General features: G+C 49.0%; 2 protein-coding genes and 1 long non-coding RNA gene across 3 annotated transcripts in view; 2 read left to right on the top strand and 1 right to left on the bottom strand.

Moving 5' to 3' along the window:
• Su(var)3-3 (lysine-specific histone demethylase Su(var)3-3) overlaps nt 1-15,680 on the bottom strand; it is a 132,449-nt gene extending 116,769 nt beyond the window's left edge. Inside the window, exons 1-10 of the mRNA XM_076829350.1 lie at nt 15,512-15,680; nt 14,798-15,026; nt 14,573-14,724; nt 14,329-14,490; nt 14,131-14,247; nt 13,883-14,059; nt 13,534-13,797; nt 13,314-13,451; nt 13,164-13,237; nt 12,926-13,074 (exon numbers count right to left, since the gene is read on the bottom strand). Coding sequence (XP_076685465.1) covers nt 12,926-13,074; nt 13,164-13,237; nt 13,314-13,451; nt 13,534-13,797; nt 13,883-14,059; nt 14,131-14,247; nt 14,329-14,490; nt 14,573-14,724; nt 14,798-15,026; nt 15,512-15,535 — 1,486 coding nt within the window. The 5' untranslated portion in view covers nt 15,536-15,680. The remainder of the gene's footprint in view (nt 1-12,925; nt 13,075-13,163; nt 13,238-13,313; nt 13,452-13,533; nt 13,798-13,882; nt 14,060-14,130; nt 14,248-14,328; nt 14,491-14,572; nt 14,725-14,797; nt 15,027-15,511) is intronic.
• On the top strand, nt 11,398-13,105 carry LOC143377724 (uncharacterized). The gene is made up of 2 exons (XR_013087399.1): nt 11,398-12,348; nt 12,909-13,105. It is a non-coding gene; the product is annotated as an uncharacterized LOC143377724 (long non-coding RNA).
• A 216-nt stretch (nt 15,681-15,896) lies between the features above and the next one.
• On the top strand, nt 15,897-17,006 carry LOC143377720 (ATP synthase subunit s, mitochondrial). Its single transcript, XM_076829353.1, has 5 exons — nt 15,897-16,054; nt 16,124-16,212; nt 16,290-16,495; nt 16,574-16,736; nt 16,810-17,006. Exons 1-5 carry the CDS (start codon nt 16,043-16,045, stop codon nt 16,916-16,918), a joined length of 579 nt encoding a protein of 192 aa, XP_076685468.1. The 5' UTR covers nt 15,897-16,042; the 3' UTR covers nt 16,919-17,006.
• The last annotated feature ends 11 nt before the right edge of the window (nt 17,007-17,017 follow it).

Raw genomic sequence — 17,017 nt, 5'->3', positions numbered from 1 at the left:
TTCAATTTAAATAAATTTTATTTATTATCGTACATTTATTTCTAATTACTTTATCTTTAACGATTCATTTTGTATTAGTTATTACCTAAACAAGTACAAAACAATAATTAACACCACGCTGCTGAATACTTTTGCGGGGGTTAGGAAAGTGGCGATTACACGTAGTTTTCGACGTAATCGACGTATTCTACAGTATGCTATAGTATTCGCATGCAACCAACAAGCGAGTCAGAAAGAACTATACTTTTCCAACACTTTAATTGCCGAAACCTTAAAGTAATGAATATTCCTATTTACATTTGCGATAAATGACACGTATGAAATCGGCTTAAAAACGACATATTATACGTACATTTGCGACGCGGCGTAAAATACCGACCCACCACTGTTCGTGGCCTCGAATGGCCAACCGTTTTTGTCCCGACTATAGCCTCGCGAGACCATCGAAGGAGCGGGTGCTTCTGTAACACGGCCGAGTAATTCGTTCAGGCAAGTAACAGCCCGGTATTCAATGAATCCCGAGATTTTTTGCCCGCGTCTCGTATCTAGCCGCAGTAAATATCCACCGGGCGAAAACACTTTCGATATTAAAATAGTTGCACGGCCTTTTTGTCCGCCAGGGGGAAATTACTCGGGCGGGGCGCGACGGTTTTTATCCCGTATTCAGCTAATCGAATATCCATTTCCGTTATTAATGGCATTCCGGTTAACTGGTACCGGGCCGGCGCGGAGGTCAATAAAGATATACAATAGAGGGCCGAAACAACAATTTATAGAGCCATAAAGCTTGTCTCTACATGCGTTGGCCGGGGCTTATGCTCGGCAACTTAAGGGCCTAGCATTTGCTTTAACGGTCATTCGGCCCTTCGGCCACGGATATTGGAAAAAAGTTGCCAATCCCCTGCTAGAATTCCGCTGCGTTTTTGCGGCTGAACCGCGGGGACCGATGGACAATGTACACGGTGCACATCTTGTAAGATTAATGGCGACGTGTCTACACCTACGAACCACGTACTTTCTGCTCATGTCGCTGGGAAAGAAATCTGGTATACGGATTTGTAGCGGCACGCACCGGTAAAGTCAAAATCGACCAACCGTCGCCCTCGGAACAATTAGGGCGATCGTCCACCCAAATCACTTCATCCGTCGATCCTCGACGCAACAATCCGCGTGGCCGTTCTGCCCGCATCTATCGTTTCGTTCCCAGGTTCCGGCCACAGATATCTGCTGCCCCAAGGGAGAACTACTTTGGCTTTCGACATCCTCCAGCAATTTTGGGTTTTCCGCGTGACGCTCAATTATCCCGCGCGGGGCAGTTCGCCCTTAGTGTTTATTGGCCTGACGCCGATACACTCAAGATACCGCGTTCTCCAGCGAGCAACAAAGTCTCCCGAGTAGCTGCGGCCGGAGGATCGATAGAGATCTGGGAACAGCGCGAGAGTTGAAACTGAAACGCAAACGATTCGGCCGGTCGCTGTCGTCCCGACCGAAAACTTGATAAGCGACGAATCTCGAGGCGAATTTGCATTATTGTGCCGACTGCAACCGGAGTTTGGTAAACGAATATGCAAATTCCAGCTGCGGGAGAAGAAAAAGAAGGATCGGCGGCTGGATCGAGCGGAGCGAGGCGCGATCCGCGTACACGCCAAGAGTAGGTAGGTATACGGAGGGATCCGTGGACGTCGTGAGCGCGCGATCCTCTGGCGAGTCTCGTTAAATCCGAACAGGCGAAATTCGACGTACCGCGCAATATAATATAGTATTGTAAAGCAATATCTCGTGAAAGGAGGCGATGGTGGTGGTGATGGTGGCGGCAGAGCAAACAGGTTTTTCGAGCGGAGCTCCGAACGACGACGGCGACGAGGAGGAGGACGACGACGACGACGACGACGACGTATGCTTTGCTGCACGGGGTGCAATAAAAATTTTTTAATAAAAAGCCTCACCTGCATCGCGCGGCCGATTTGTTAGCTTCTTTGTGGGGTCCCCGCGGATAGGAGAAAGACAGGAGACAAAGAGAGAAAGGGAGGGTCGAAAGCGAGGGGCCCAAGAGGGGGCAGTGTGGGGCCCCGGCGAGGTGGAAAGAGAGACAGAACTGGCCAAATGGAAGAAAGAACGGAGGCAGAGAAAGAAAACGGCGCCATTATGACGTGCGATTGGAGTTTGCTGCTTGTTTGGTAGGAACGTATCACGTGTCAATACTTTTCCTTTTCGTTCTGTATGTAAATTCGAGCCCCATGGGGGCGCGAGGGCAGCATCAATCAATGGCAGACGGCAGCTGATTAAAAATTGCGCAACACCATGAATTATTAATGCGACAATAAACGTGCAAATTCCGGTACACCACCCCTGTGTGAACATCGCCGCGTCCTTTCCTTTAAACGTTAACCCTTGCGATACCTCGACACTCTTTGTCGCTCCATTCTACAAGGATCCTTCAGAGCCGTAGAACGACAAGGAAAGTCACAGGAGCGTCAACCGAGTGCAGACTAAATTGGCGGAAGTTGTCGAAACGATGTCTCCCCCGTTGGATTATCCCCGCGGTTCCCTCGATCGAGTCGAAGGAAGAGGGACGCGTCTCGAGCATAACCGGACACCACGAATCACGGTTTCACGGTTCGTCATGCTCGCTGGGGAGCGGACGGCGAGGGTACCGCGCGCATTTTGACGCAGCTCGCCGAGAACATTACCGAGCCCCCCCCGGTCCCGAGGATAAAGACAGAGATCCGACCATAAACCTCGAAAAACGCGGCTTGGCGCGAAGAAATACGCGTTACACGCCTCGAAATCCTGATCGGTACATCAGCGATGCTTCATATAAATCGGAAGAGGACACCGGCGTGTATATTTCCTCGGTGTGCTCGCGGTCACCGGTCGTACGCGCTTCCTGGAGAGGAGAGTCCTCTCGTCGATGCGTACACAGACGCGCACGCGTGCACGCACACGGAGGGGAGGTAAAAAAAAATCGGAATATTTCGCGAAACGACGAGGGAGCGAGCGAGTACCGCGCGCGGTCGCGTCGTCGTATTTTACACGAGGTCTGGTGCGCGGAACCTCCCACACAGGTAGTTATCTCGGTGACTTAATACCAGGTAATGTGCTCTCCAGTTACATCTCAGCCGATCTTGCTAGCTCGCCTCTCTCCTCTCCCTTTCTCTGACCCTCCCGCTTCTCGCCACTTTTTCGCCCTTTTTCGCTCTCTCGGTTAGAGCGAGGACCGGACCAGCGAGGGTCCGCGCGAGACGGGGGAGAGGCGGAGGAAGGGTGAAAAGGGTACAAAGGGGAGAGCGAGGGTGGAAAATTGAAGAATAAGAAGAGGAGGCGGTAGGGGAGAGGTGTTGAAGTTACTCGATCCACGTTCCCGTAAACCTACGCGACAAAGCGATCGGGGGAGTCCGCGTGCTGGCGTGGATAGTTTATTATCGACAGGCCTGCGAGACTATTCGCTGTGTACACATTTTCATTGTGGGAACGACGCGAAGGGGATCCCCCCTGGGTAATAAGAATCCGTTCGTACGGGGCCCGTGTTGAACGGGCACGATGCGTGGAGCCGAGAGAACATCTTTGCAGGCACCTCCACCGGGGGGGATGTTCAAGAAGAAGCGATAGAAACGAGCGGTCTCGGCCGAGGAGTCGTCTCCTACACTCGAGTCACTCGTATCGCGAGTAATATAACAAAGATACTATGCTAATCCCTCGAAGATGTACACAAGAATAACGAGCCAATAGAACGGGAGATAAACTGCTGCGTATAATGAAAAAGAACACTCGCCCCTCTCGGCCGAGTCAAAAAAAGATCCGCAGTAAAGATTACAAGAGAAGCGTCTAAAATCGTCCCCTTAAAGTCTCCTCGATATACCTGACTATGCAGAAGCTGCAGATAAATCGTTTAAATCGATCTCCCCGACGAGACGCATCGCGGGTAGAGATCTCGCGAGGAAAGGAAACGAACACCGGGACCTGGCTGGAAGAAAATTGAAGGGGACGAAAAAAGAAGCCCTGGAAAGGTGGCGAAGTTACTCGATCTCCATTCCCGCGAACCTAGACGACGCGACAAAAGCGATCGGGCCACCGTTCCCCTAAGGGCGGTTTATCACCGACCGTCTAACGCTGTTCACCCTGCCTGGCGTTTGGCTGAGATCGCAGCTCGTAAGAAGCCGAGCGCTACGACCGGGGGAAACGATACGCGAGCAAGATCCCGCCTATTCTCAAATTAACGGGACAATTAATCGCGCGACTCTTTTACGCGCGGATTGCGCCATTAGAAGGGAACACGGGGCAACACAAAGGAGCACCTGAGAGGATCGTAAACGGGAAGGAGATAACGAACACGCGTTTATCGAGGCGCACTGTCGTCCTTTTTTCCATCGAAGCTGCAACGCTTTACGCGCGAAGGAAATCTCGCACACCGCCGGTGGAAGGAAGTTGCGGAACTTGGGCGTCGAGCAGCGTTTCCCTTTCGAACGGTTCCAGAGGCAGGGCCTATCTCGGCTGGATCATCTCCGCGATCCTTAGAAGCTCGCGAGTGCTGCTCGGGCGAGATAGAGGGTCGCGGAAACCGCGGTTTCGTCGGTGTATCTCGGCGAAAATCTAGACGTGCCGCGAGCAAGCTCGTCGGGATTCCGCGGTCTATTTACCGGGCGACAGTTCACAGTATTGTTCCGTTCCGTGCTCGGGGATCGCGCCGTGAGAGCACGGGCGAGAGGATCGCACCTAATAAGAATCGAATCGTACGAGCCAGGAAGCAACAAGGCGCGCACTTTAGACGCGCAACAGTGAACACACACCGCGCGTCGAGTTGTACGAGCGGCAGTTAACCTATCGACAGATAGAGTTTCACTCGGAGCGAGCAGCCGCGCGCGGCAGCCGGTTGACATTAAACCGCGGATATTTATCGTTACGCGCCCGACGTACGAACGCGAGGTCCATGCAAAGTACTCTAGCGGAACGCGCGGAGGGCTGGTAGGGGAATAATGGTTTGGCGGTTTTCAAGAAATTGTTAAATAAAACATGAGCCGGGGGATCGAATTCCGCTCGGCGTTCCCGAAGCAAATACAAATAGCCCGCGGTGAACGACGCGGTGCGGCGCGGCGCGGCGACGTCGTGGAGAGGCGAAAACTGTTGCGCCGTGCGTCGACGTCGTCGAGATCGCTACCTGATGGCCACGGGAGGGCCGAGGAAAAAGATTAATGAACGCCGCGATTTCTCTCGCAATAAATTTCCGTTGCTGTTCGCTGTAAATTCGTCGTTAAGAGAGTAATTCCCTGGCAAATTTGGCCGCCATTAACGATATTAAGAGTACCCCTCCAAGCCGTCAGCTTCCGGTTTACAGGCGGCCGCCGCGCCGTTCCAGGGGCGCTTGGCCACAAAGAAATTCATCATCCAGATAAACATCGGTTTTTCAGCGGATAATGTTTCACCGTTCACGAGGATACACACTGGCCGATCGTTAATTATCACCGACGATGCGCGCCCCGAACTTTTCTATCGCCCCTTTAATGACCGTCGTTAGAACGAGCGGGGCTAAGTTTTACGAGCGACCGTAGGGTGGCAGATTGAAAGCGGTTGGTCACCAGGTGCCGTTCGCTCAAAAGGCGACAGCAATCCGTACCATCTGCCAAGTCGGTCTACATCTCCCGGGGCCTGCTCCAAATTTTACTTGGAATCATTTCGTCTGACCCACGCGTCAGCCCGTGTAATGCTTCAAACCCCTTGCTTAGCTCTGATTTATGGTTTGATAATTTGGAGGGAAAGTGGCCTCCCAAGCTCGAGTTTCGAGAGCACGAAAGGCGCGCAATGGCAACGGGGACATGTTTAATAAAGGATAATTACGTAGAGCAGCTAAGGCAAACGACAATAAAAGCTTCTCCGCGAGAGACGCAGAGACTGTGAAGGATTCCTTCGGAGTGGGGGGTGAAGGTGATAAACTGGTCTACAGCTGGGATGACGTAAAAGAAGTTTTTGAGAAATATCTGCTTTCAAGGAGGACGTTTAACTACTTAGCTAGATAGTGGGTACTGACGCACTACGTTAGCCTGAAGGAGGCGCGTGCGAAAACAGACATCATCGCCACGGCTGTTAAGTGAAAAGATAAATACCCGCGAAAACTGTCGGTGCCGAGGCCGATACTAGTTTTTACCGTCTGCAAATGGACCGCGAAGGATGCTGAAAGGCCGCGTAATCGTCGTATGCCGTGTGGCCGGGCATTAACATATAATGGTCACCGTCATTCTTCTCTCCGTCACGCGTAGGGCCCCGTTTAATCATTCTCGGTCACCCCGTCACGTAATCCCCGTTCGGAACGATTGTCAGGGAAGATTACCGGGGCATTAATTTGAAAAATGCAGCGACGTCGGTCGACGCCGAGGCGTAAGCTTATTAACCGAAAACACGAAGTACGCCCATCGTTCGACGATTACGCCCAGGCGTTAAGGACGAACTTTTGCACTTCGAATTTATACGAGGTAGTTAGGCGGCGACGGGGACCGGTCGCAGGGCTCCGACTGCCCAGGGAACTGACTCCGGGCAAGACTGTCGGCGTGCTATATGATATCGCCCAACTGCCAATTCGAGTTCCCCGCTTTCCAATTTCACTTGCAGCCTCGCCCTCCACGGAAGGCCCCCGTCCCCGACACTCGAATTACCCCCGGGTAACTTAAGTCCATCGTTACCACCCCCCACACTGCGCTGCACGCCAAGTTCGACTGGTCAATAAGCGTAAGTAAGGAAGGAGCCTGGAACTTCTAATCAAGATGGCGGGAACGAGTCTAATTAAAACGGAGGATACAAATTGCAGATTCGGAATGGGAGATTATGACGAGGACCAGGGAACAAACTTTCATCGGAGTTTTTTTTAGCTTCGAAGAGCGAACGTCTCCGCTGACGAGGAGCATCGTGGCGGTGCCTAATCAGCGCGTCCCTATCACCCCGTCGCACAGTGCGGCACAGATGGACAAAAATACAAAATCGAAATATTCATATGTATAACAGTGTAAGATCTTATTGAATTGTTATATAATGTTTTTTATTATATTTATTTATTTATTTATTATTACGAGTAATAATAGCTCATTTTACAGAATTTATGGGTCAAAAAGGAAAATCGACTATTTATGTGCATGATTAATTTTGTTTGGCATTTGTTTTCGACTAAGCCACACGCGAAAAACAAGTAGAGATGACACAAATACGGATCTTTTCAATGTCCTCTTGCTTACGTCTGATCCTTTGATTTCAAGTCATCGAAAAGCTACTTCAAAAAAGCAATATGAAGATTTTACAGAAATTAGAGAACACCTTGCAGCTGAGCAAGACGAACCAAACGATTCAATAAATTTCGTTGACTTGCAAATCAGCTTAAGCGAATTGGAAAACAGTGAATAATTTTTAAAAAATTGTAAAATTTTAGTTCCTAATTTTATTTCCCGTAAATATATATCAATATTTTGACATTTGCAACTGAATTTAGATTTTTGTCCAAAATTCTATCATTCGGCCGCACTGTGCGTCGGGTTGAACAAGCGGGCAGACGGGCGCAACGAGTTTTCCTCCAATTTCTCGTGTCCTGTCCACCCACGATCTTCGAGAGTGACATCTTACGAGACCTCGTTATGTCTACGAGCCGGCGATAATCTCGTCCGCGCGGGATAATCAGGTTGCGGGGATGATTGATGAGCCGGCCCCGTCTAATTGAGAACGAAATTCGGTACGAAATAACTGGCCGGGCGACGCGCGATATCTGGTGGATCGCGTCGGGCGAGGAGCGCGCACGCATAAATACGCACGGAGCACGGGATGGCAGCGCGAGCGGGCATAACCGATGACAGATTGGCAACACGGGTTGTACAAAGTACACGGGGAAATAATTCGTCGGCTCGACAACTTCATGACCCTTAAGTTACTTTCTACGACGTTACAGTACATCTATCGAGCGGAGGGAAGACTTAACGCCCGGACGTCGAGGAGATCCGGCCGCTAGGAAATTTAAACGCGTCATTCCGCAGTCTACGCGCGTATACTCGCATAGCTTTGTTATCGGGGCGAATGCATCCCAGCCCCCTCCCGCATAAATACAATCCCCAGACATTGGCGAAGCCGCTGGGAAGTTGATTAACCCACGTGCCTGGCTAGACGAGCAACGCTTAATTGCGAATGGAGTGACGCGTTGTCCGCCTTTCGACGGTTTCCGGGGCCGCGATTGGCACGCGAAACATCAAAACGGGACATTTCCACCGGCGAAGGGGTGGACGACTAAATAAAGTCGCCACGATAAATAAGGCGGATTAGAGGTAATTGAAGGGCTGAAGGGAACACGCCTTTCTCGTTAGCCGAGTGTGTCGAGAACGATTCAATTACGCGGCGGACGTACGATTTTCCAGGCTGGCGTTATTAATCAACCATTCTGAGAAGCTCCGCAGGCCAGCCTCTATCTCTCGTTCGGGTGTATCGTGATCTAATGCCCCCATAGACGACCTAATTACGCTCCAATCGCAGACCGGCACATTTCATGCTGACACGTTGCGTCCCGGTGGAACTGACTTAATCATCGTCCAGCTACCGAGCAACCCCCTAATCGGAGCCCTCGATTCGATGGAAATTACTTCGAGTCGAGGTCGACGAAGGTAGCTCCGTTTTCCAGGAAACCGATTCCGAAGATCCTCGTAGTCCCAAGACGTGCTTTTTCTGCAAGGAATCACCCCGGATCGTGTTTCGAATTTACTCCCGCCCTGTATACCACTGCGAGCGTGGTATCCTTAATCAGCCGGGAAAACAAATCTGCACGCCATCGAGAAGAATAGACCGCGAGCGTAAAAAGGCCGAGACGAAAGGGTATCGGGGTACCGTGGAGGCAGGAGGACTCAATCCCGAGGACGCGTGTCGGCGAGCCATTTGTTGGAGGGCAAAGGAATGCCCGGCGCTAAGAAATCGGCCGGTTGACGCTTCACGGGCGGATAGGTGACGTTAAGAAGAGAAATCGCGGGGATCACGAGCCGAAGAGGAGCGTAAGCCCCAGATAGACTACATCGACAAGGTACCCTACCGCGTCGCCGACACGGGGAGCACTGTAAATGGTAAAGGCACAGAAACACCGAGCCAGCGGGCAGTACGTGTGCCCGTCGCCTCTCCTTGTGTACAGAGGCTTCTCGCTCGGTGTGCACAGATAGGCCGAAAGTGGTCATGGGAAAGGTATCGGTGCGTTAAGGCCAAGACAGGATTCCGCGGGGCGAGGCCGGCTCGTTGGCGGGTAGGAGTGTACAAGGTCTTCGATACCTCGTAAATTACCACTCGGGGCCCCCTCTGCACCATCCAGCCCTCGGCTCGACTAATGTTAAAGCTGCCTACGTTTTCGTCCTGCCGGGGAAACGCTCGGCGCGATCCGGGGCCTCCCCGCCGTTGGCACCCCCTTCCGAAAAAACACTGGCCCGACGCGACGCGATGCGGCGTTTCGACACGTTCTATTTTACACTTTTTTCGGGGGAGCAGGAGGGGAGAGGAGAGGAGCCTGGCTTCGCCAAATGAGCCGAGGAACGGCGCGGCCAGAACCAACGTCCCTCCCCCCGTTTATTTCCAGGGCCCAGTTCGGTAACATCGCTGGAATCGATCGGAGATCGAAAGCGAAAGCTCATTAAGGCGCACCCGGGACTGTATATTCCCTGATATTCTCCGTTCGTAAATTTCCTGCCGGCCCGACGTTATATTGGGAAATACGGAACGTGGCCAGGCCTGGTGCCCGGGCACCCCGAGCAACGCGATCCTTAACACGATCCTGATTTCGATCTCGGCTAGGGGAATTATTCGAGCCTAGATATTCCGGATTCCTTCGTCCCCGAATGTTGGAGGGGCACGATGGTACTGTAATGCACCGATCCCTGTTTAGATATTTCCTCTCGGGTCCAACTCCGCTCACCGTCACTCCGAAGATCCTTAAAAACCAGGAGATTCGAGTTCGAATTCGTAGCCCGTGAGCTCACGGCTCGCGGCTCCCTGCCTCTTCTGGTTTTAACTTTTACGAGACGCAGTAAAAGTTCACTCGAAAATCGTAATGTTTTCGAAGAATAGCGGACTGGAGCGCTTTCGAATCGCTACGGTGCGCCGTGGAAGTTGCTGAGCGAAGGCTCAATCGAAGTTTCCCGATCGGTAGAGAGAGCTGACGCTGCATTATGCCCTCGCAATTATAGCCGGCTTGGATTTCGGTGAAAAGTCTGCTGCGAAAGAGCGCGGACCGCGGTCCGAGGGCGTTCGTTCGGCGGACGAACGGATGTAACCGTGTCGTGTAACCCTCCATAAGGTCTGCCGTTGGGGGGAAGCCGGGGAATCGCTGAGGTGCGCGTGAAGTCGAACTTTACGACAATATAATTTTGGTAGCGACACGCGGATGGCGTGGAATGCGACGATCGGAGTCAACGAACGGTATAGAAGTCTTCGATACGTCGTAAATGGCCCATCCCCGGCCCCTTCACGGCCCTCGTATCCAGCTCTCCATCTCGGCTTGTACACGCGCGTATATACGCGCATAATATCGAGCTGCCTACGTTTTCGTCCTACCAATGGCAGAGACTGACAACGAACGACCGAAAAACACCGACGACGCGCCCAGTCCTCGCTCGCGAACAAAGCTCGGTAACGCTCTATTATACGACCGATCCCGAGCGGAGGAGGTGGAGGAAGAGATCGTTGGAGACGGCGAGGAATACGAGTCCGTGTACATTCCTGAATTTTAGTGCCAAGTGTTGTCCGACGCGATCATGTCGCGACGGGCCTCTCGGGCCGGGACGGAAAACACGGTATCAAAAGAGATAGCATTCCTGCCATCATTCAAGATGAAAACGAACGATGAACAACGACCGTCCGACCCTGGGGTGACTCTGCTGAGTCTGCCTCCCCCGGACGACTCGGACATCTTGGGATTCGAGAGAGAGGAAAAAAGGAATTCGTACGATAGATAGTACGCGATGGCGTCGAGACGCAAAGTCAGCCGAGGGAGTCCTTAACGTTCTCGGACGCGCGGAGAGATCTAGAGGAGGTTAGAGCCGGCGACACTCAAAGAGAAAAAGTATCCGAAAGAATATTTCAGCTTAAACGGTTTTCGGCCAGTGGCTATTAACCCTGGAGCGGGATTCGTTTGGAGACGGGGAAGGAACCGATGGTCCGTGAAGCGGCGAGGAGGACCGCGAAGAGTCCGTGGCACGGAGGAGGAACCGATTACATCGGGGGATCCGGCGTTCGGGGCCCAACTTTCGAGCGGCGGACTCGTCGGAGTGCCTATTGTTGTGCTTAATTTAGCGTTAAATCGTTTACATCTCATTAATCGCCGGGAAGAAGCTGCGGGCGGACCGTCATGATCATCGATGCACGTCAGTCATGGACCGTGGGCATCACTTTAATTTCGAGCTGACCACCATGGCCGCGCGTAAGAACGGAGTGGATCTCGCGTGTCTCTTGTTTCAACGTGTGCCAGGAGGAGAATAAACTCGCTCGCTCGCTCGCGCGCTGTGCACTCGACTGCGTCGCTCAGAGGAACGACGCGACGTCGGAGCAATATTGGAACTCGAGCTGGACTCGACCGGTCCCGTTCGTTCACTGTCAGTCGAGTGCACTTCGCGGTAGCGACACACGCAAGCACGTTATTCCGCTGGGTTACGGTCCGCCGATACAAAACGTCCAGCAACGTCCACCTTGAACCGTACACGCCGCTCGAGTGTCCTCTGTTAACGCCGCGTTTACCGTTCGCTCACTTCGGACATTGTTCCGCACCAGACTCCCATCGGAGCTTTCACTTCCAACGATTTTCGCAATTAAAAGCGTCGGATGACTCCGGGAAGACCTTTGTCAGGGATCTAACGAGACACTGATGTATCGCCTCGATTCTCCGTTTAACCCGTTAATTGGAGGAAGATGAGATAGTTTGATCTCTGGGAATATCCGAGGATTGGGCAAGAACCCCTCGCGGAAGTTTAATCGTTGCGCTCGTAAAGGAGCAGGAAATATACGGCAATGGCGCATGTTGCACCTGCTGAAAGCAATACGGTTTAACTCGCGCTTTAGCGCATACACAAAGGTCGTTTCTGGTTGAGAAATGACCGAGTTAACGATTTGATACCAGGATACGAGCAGGTTGAACTTGGTAGCAGTTTGATATCAGTGTCTACTCGAGAACCTGACGGAGGTAGTCGAGATTACATCCGGAAGTCGCTAACAGTTTTAACTGCGCTATCTCGCGCAGTGGTATCGGAATGCCAATTATTCCCGAAGGGCTTTAGTTGTTTAATGTAAATACTTGGGGTAAACGATTAGAGGGGATAGTAAGCCACACCGTTAACGGCGGTGAACAGAGCCCTCCTCGACAGGGTAAAATACGAAACCGCTTGATTATCTACGCTCATATTTCCCGTCGCCTTCGTTTTTGTTAACGCATTAGTATACCCGAGCACGACTACACGCCATGATCATAGTATAATTTCACATAATGAGAACTCTGGTAACCGATCGGTTAGGGGATACGAGCGACTATCTACACGGAATCTCATGCTATCGACTTTCAATAAGGTTGATAAAGTCAACCGCGCGGGGCACAGACCGCGCGAGACTATCCGACGCCCGTAAAGGAGATGCAACCCGCGAATAATTCACCCGTTATCTATACCATCTACTGGCTGGTTAAGCAATTTCTCGAGAACGTCGATATAATGCCGTGTACGCGTTACCGGCGAACCGGGAATATTCCACGAATCACGCACGCCGCATGAAATTAGAATGTTTTCGCGTGCTAAACGCGCCTCGACGAACGACGCGTAACTATCGGCAATAATCGCAGCCAATTTAAGCCCGCGATGCAACCGGACTCGCATCACGCTCGCGAACAGAGCAAGCATCAATTCAACGCAACTAAGTATTCGTTTATGTAACAGAGGGGTGGATGACTCACCTGTAAGATGACTGCCGGTGAACTCGAAGTCGTCGTCCTGGTCCCAGTGCTTCAGGCTCAGGTTCGACAGCGAAGTCGCGTTGGCGAATTCCAAGTTCGCGAAGTGCCAGTCCAGTATCTGACGATCCTTCGAAGACAGATACACATCACTGTGAACAGAATACAATTTCATGTAGCAATTACATTTTAATATACGAAGTTCAGCAAGCGATGGAAACTACTATTGCGTAAGACTTGCCTCGGAGGAGATGCCTCCAACTCCTGCAGTTTCGCTTCGATTTCCTTCTGCTGCTCCGCGAGCTGATCCCACTCCTGGTACATAGAAAGTGAGCGACATATAATACACGTGTGAGTATCACAGTTGCCTAAACACTGTTATCGGCCATACCTTGCAAGCATTATGAAGGTCGCGTAGTTTCGAGCGAAGCACAAATTCTTGGGTGATGTCGCGCGTCTGCAATTTACTTTCGGTCATTTCTTTGTACTGTTTGTTCAGCTCCACCAGACGATCTATGATCGCTATCATCTGTAACCCAAACAGCACCGCTGCTCTCAATTACATTCTTCTCTTCGTAGACCTTCGACAGGCAGGTACCAAGGATACGTACCCTATGTTGATTTGTGATCAGTCGTCCTTGGAGCGACAACACGGAACGCAGATGGGCCACTTGACGCTGTTTAACACCTTGTTCTTGTAAACGTATCACCCATTCCAATGCCTGTCCCAAGGACACGGGCCGCGTATTGCCACCCTGACCTCCCGATCCCGCGCTACCCACGTAATTAAAATCTAATTGATGCGAAAGGTACGACGTTGCCTCCAATAGTCTGTTGAATTCCCGTTCAACCATTTCATCTTTATCTTTCGGAACCTGTACATGTTAAAAATGTTCGAGATAAGCGACCTTTTCAAACACTTTATTGTTATTACGCTCGTAAAGAAATGATTATATTAACCGTTTGGCCGTCGCTTTCGTACAAAGGACACTTCTGTCGAATTTTATGCAGCTCCATATTAATTTGTTTACTAAGCGTAGTTACGGGATTCCCGCCTAAACCTGTAACCACCATAGCACCGAGATCGGCTATGTACGAAGATTTACGGAATGTTGCAATACGACCACCGACACGATCCTACAAAGCGCGAAATATATTTAAAAACTCACATTTCATAGGCGCGGAATAAGATTTGAATTAATAATTACCCTCGCTTCGAGCACAATTACTTCCAACCCGAATTGCTGCATCTGCTGAGCTGCAGCTAAGCCAGCAATGCCTGCTCCAATTACGATTACTTTACCTAACTTTTTAGTAGGTAATGGCTGTAATAAACAATTAAAATGTATGTATGACATACAAAAATCTGAATAGCACAGAAAGTAAATATATTTAATATGTATTACCTTGAGACGTTTGAATACACCGAAGTTGATGAAACCGTGTCTTTCCAAAAATGCATGAATTCTACGTGCTAACACAGTGTCGCTATTGTAAGGTGATTCTATTCCCGGCAAAGCATTTTCGATTAGCAACTGTTGCTTGGGATTTTCGAGCCACAATTGCAGCTAAAATGAAGGGGAAGGGTTAAAAGTAAGGATGGAAATAGTCAATGAATATTAGATGTACGATTGATATTGAATGACGTACAAGTCTGTTTCTAATATGAAGAAAAACTTTTTGAGTTTGCGGCGGACCACCAGAAACGTCTGGGAAACAAGCTGCTTCCGTAGAAGTCAGCTTATCGAATGGAAGACGGCTTTGAAACGCTGCCCCTTCCAAACCGTTAAGTAATTCTTTTACTACAACCAAAATATATATTATGTGTCTTCTCTGTTCGAAATGAAACAACCTTCTGAGAAAAAATATGTATACCGTGCGGATCTTCGTGATCGCTATCCTGATCATCTTCTTCCTTCAGTTCGACTTTCGGAGCAGAAGACGCGGGAGCAGATGGCGGTATCGTACTATCGATATCTTTCTTCACCTCCGGCGCAACTTTCTTCTCTGGTGTAACCAGCCCAGTTTTAGATTTCTCCGATGTGTCAGAAGCATTCTCGTCTTCCAACTGATTATATTTCTCTTCCATTTCCCTGTACTCCACCTGATCGTAAATATTTCCGTTACAGTTTCCCAGTAAACAGAGGTTTATTAAAGGCACGCAAATTTTCTTTGACATAGAGGTTAAAAAGTTCTACAGCCATTTATGAATTAAAAGTTGCATAAAATACATTTCTATTCATCGACACGTGTCGCAATCAATTCGAATACAAAACAGCATGCACATGATCGCTGACAAAGTGATATAAACAACAAATAATCCGTTTAATCAAAACATAACCTAATCTACTTATTTACAATAGGGGAACGCTCATTGTGAACGCGTGCAATTTATTTTCAACGCAGAACCTGGTCTTCTCGCTTAACACTACATCAAGGAACGCAGGGAAACAAACACTTGATTCATATTACAGGGAGTCTTATAAAAATCGTTCCCTTTGAAATATTCGTTAGAGAAATATTTCCTTCAAGCATGCCTTCGACGCTGTAGAAAATTAAGAGTGGACTGAAAAGCACAGGAAAACAAACCTTCGCTCTTTTCCTTCGACTCATGTCGCTGCTTTTCGGTATACAATCGTCCTAAATGTAATCACTGCTGTGCGAAAACACACAAGTTTGTTTTGACTCTTCAAACCGGCGGCACATACAATTATGAAATCCAGAGACTACGGATAACGTAGAAACTACAGCTGGCAGAAACGCTGCTCGTCACTGACATCTGTATCGAACAATTTCTACTGAAGTTTCGTAATCGCTACGAATTATATATATTAAAATTCTTTTCGCACAGTCACGCTCTGGAACTTCCCGCGTATATTATTCCCGCGCAATTGCGTCACTTAAATTTACCTAAAAAGTCTTCTAACAAACTACAGCTTATCATTTTGCAAAATTTTTGTTACCAATTGAGAAGATATTTTTTCGCCATCTGCCGGAACGTTCGCACTTTGTCCCTTGCAAATTTACATAATCTCTTAGGAGTTTTAGGACAGAGATATCAAGCGTTCGCGAAAGTATTATAACGTTTACTTTGCTATTTAGTAGAAAAATAAATGGACAATGGCAATTCACGTATGGCTAAAATAAAATATCTTTGTCCTATACCCTTTGGGAAGTTGTAACTATACTCTTTAATTTCAGACTTTAAACAGATTAGGGTTTGTAGCTTCTCAAAGCACAGGCAATCAAAGAAGATCATTTTTCTACTGGCTTACTCTAATATTCAATAGGTATCACAGTAGTGCAGTTCTTTTGTTTTCAAAGCACAAAGCGAACAGTTTCGAATACATAGAGATTTTGTTTCAAGAGTCGATGAGGATCGCATAAAGGAAATTGGACCTGATCTCGCTTGCGCTGAGTGGCTTCTGAAAAATGGGGCATTTGTTAGATGGAAGGGTGCCCCTGAACTGTTAACAGATTATAATGTGTTATCATCTCAAGGGCACACTCGTTGCATCGAAGCTGTTGATGCTAATAACGCTGGAATAAGCCACGTAGGGTTTCCATACTTTGGTCAGTGTAGCAGTTGTTTCAATATGCGATGAAAAAACTTACTAAGATCGCATTTGCTCATTTAAATTGTTGCTCTAGAGGGGTGCAAAGAATTAAAAGAAATAAAACTAGAAAACTGTAGATACATCACTAATGAAGCTATACCGTTGCTATCGGTTATTAAAGATACGCTAACAAATTTGGAACTCGTTAGTTGCAAAAGTATTGATGACGAAGGTCTACGTGATTTAAAAGTGCTGAAGTACGTAATTATGTACTAACACTGAAAGAGTAAATATAAGTCACTGTGCTGGTAATATACGTTCGTTTTACAGAAATTTGAAAACATTAAAAATTCAAGGCTTGCCGTACATCAGGGATAAGGGCTCCATTCGTAAGGAACTTATCGCAGCCTTACCCAATTGTAAAATCGACTTTCAATAATTGTATATTATTTGGCGTACATTACGCAACTGTTTTCATATGCATTTAATCGAACAGTGTAAAACAATAAAGAAAAAGGAAAATTGAACATCTACTTTT

The sequence above is a fragment of the Andrena cerasifolii genome, chromosome 16 (assembly GCF_050908995.1).
Source record: "Andrena cerasifolii isolate SP2316 chromosome 16, iyAndCera1_principal, whole genome shotgun sequence".
In the NCBI taxonomy this organism is placed as follows: Eukaryota; Metazoa; Arthropoda; class Insecta; order Hymenoptera; family Andrenidae; genus Andrena; species Andrena cerasifolii.
The sequence above is the reverse complement of the archived record's forward strand: the minus strand, read 5'-3'. Positions and strand labels throughout refer to the sequence as shown.

Excerpts from the sequence above, each read along its gene's own strand:
- LOC143377720 (XM_076829353.1), top strand. Across the intron at positions 16,213-16,289 it reads CTTACTCTAATATTCAATAG|AGTCGATGAGGATCGCATAA; the intron begins GTATCACAGTAG and ends TTTTGTTTCAAG. Across the intron at positions 16,737-16,809 it reads CGTGATTTAAAAGTGCTGAA|AAATTTGAAAACATTAAAAA; the intron begins GTACGTAATTAT and ends TTCGTTTTACAG.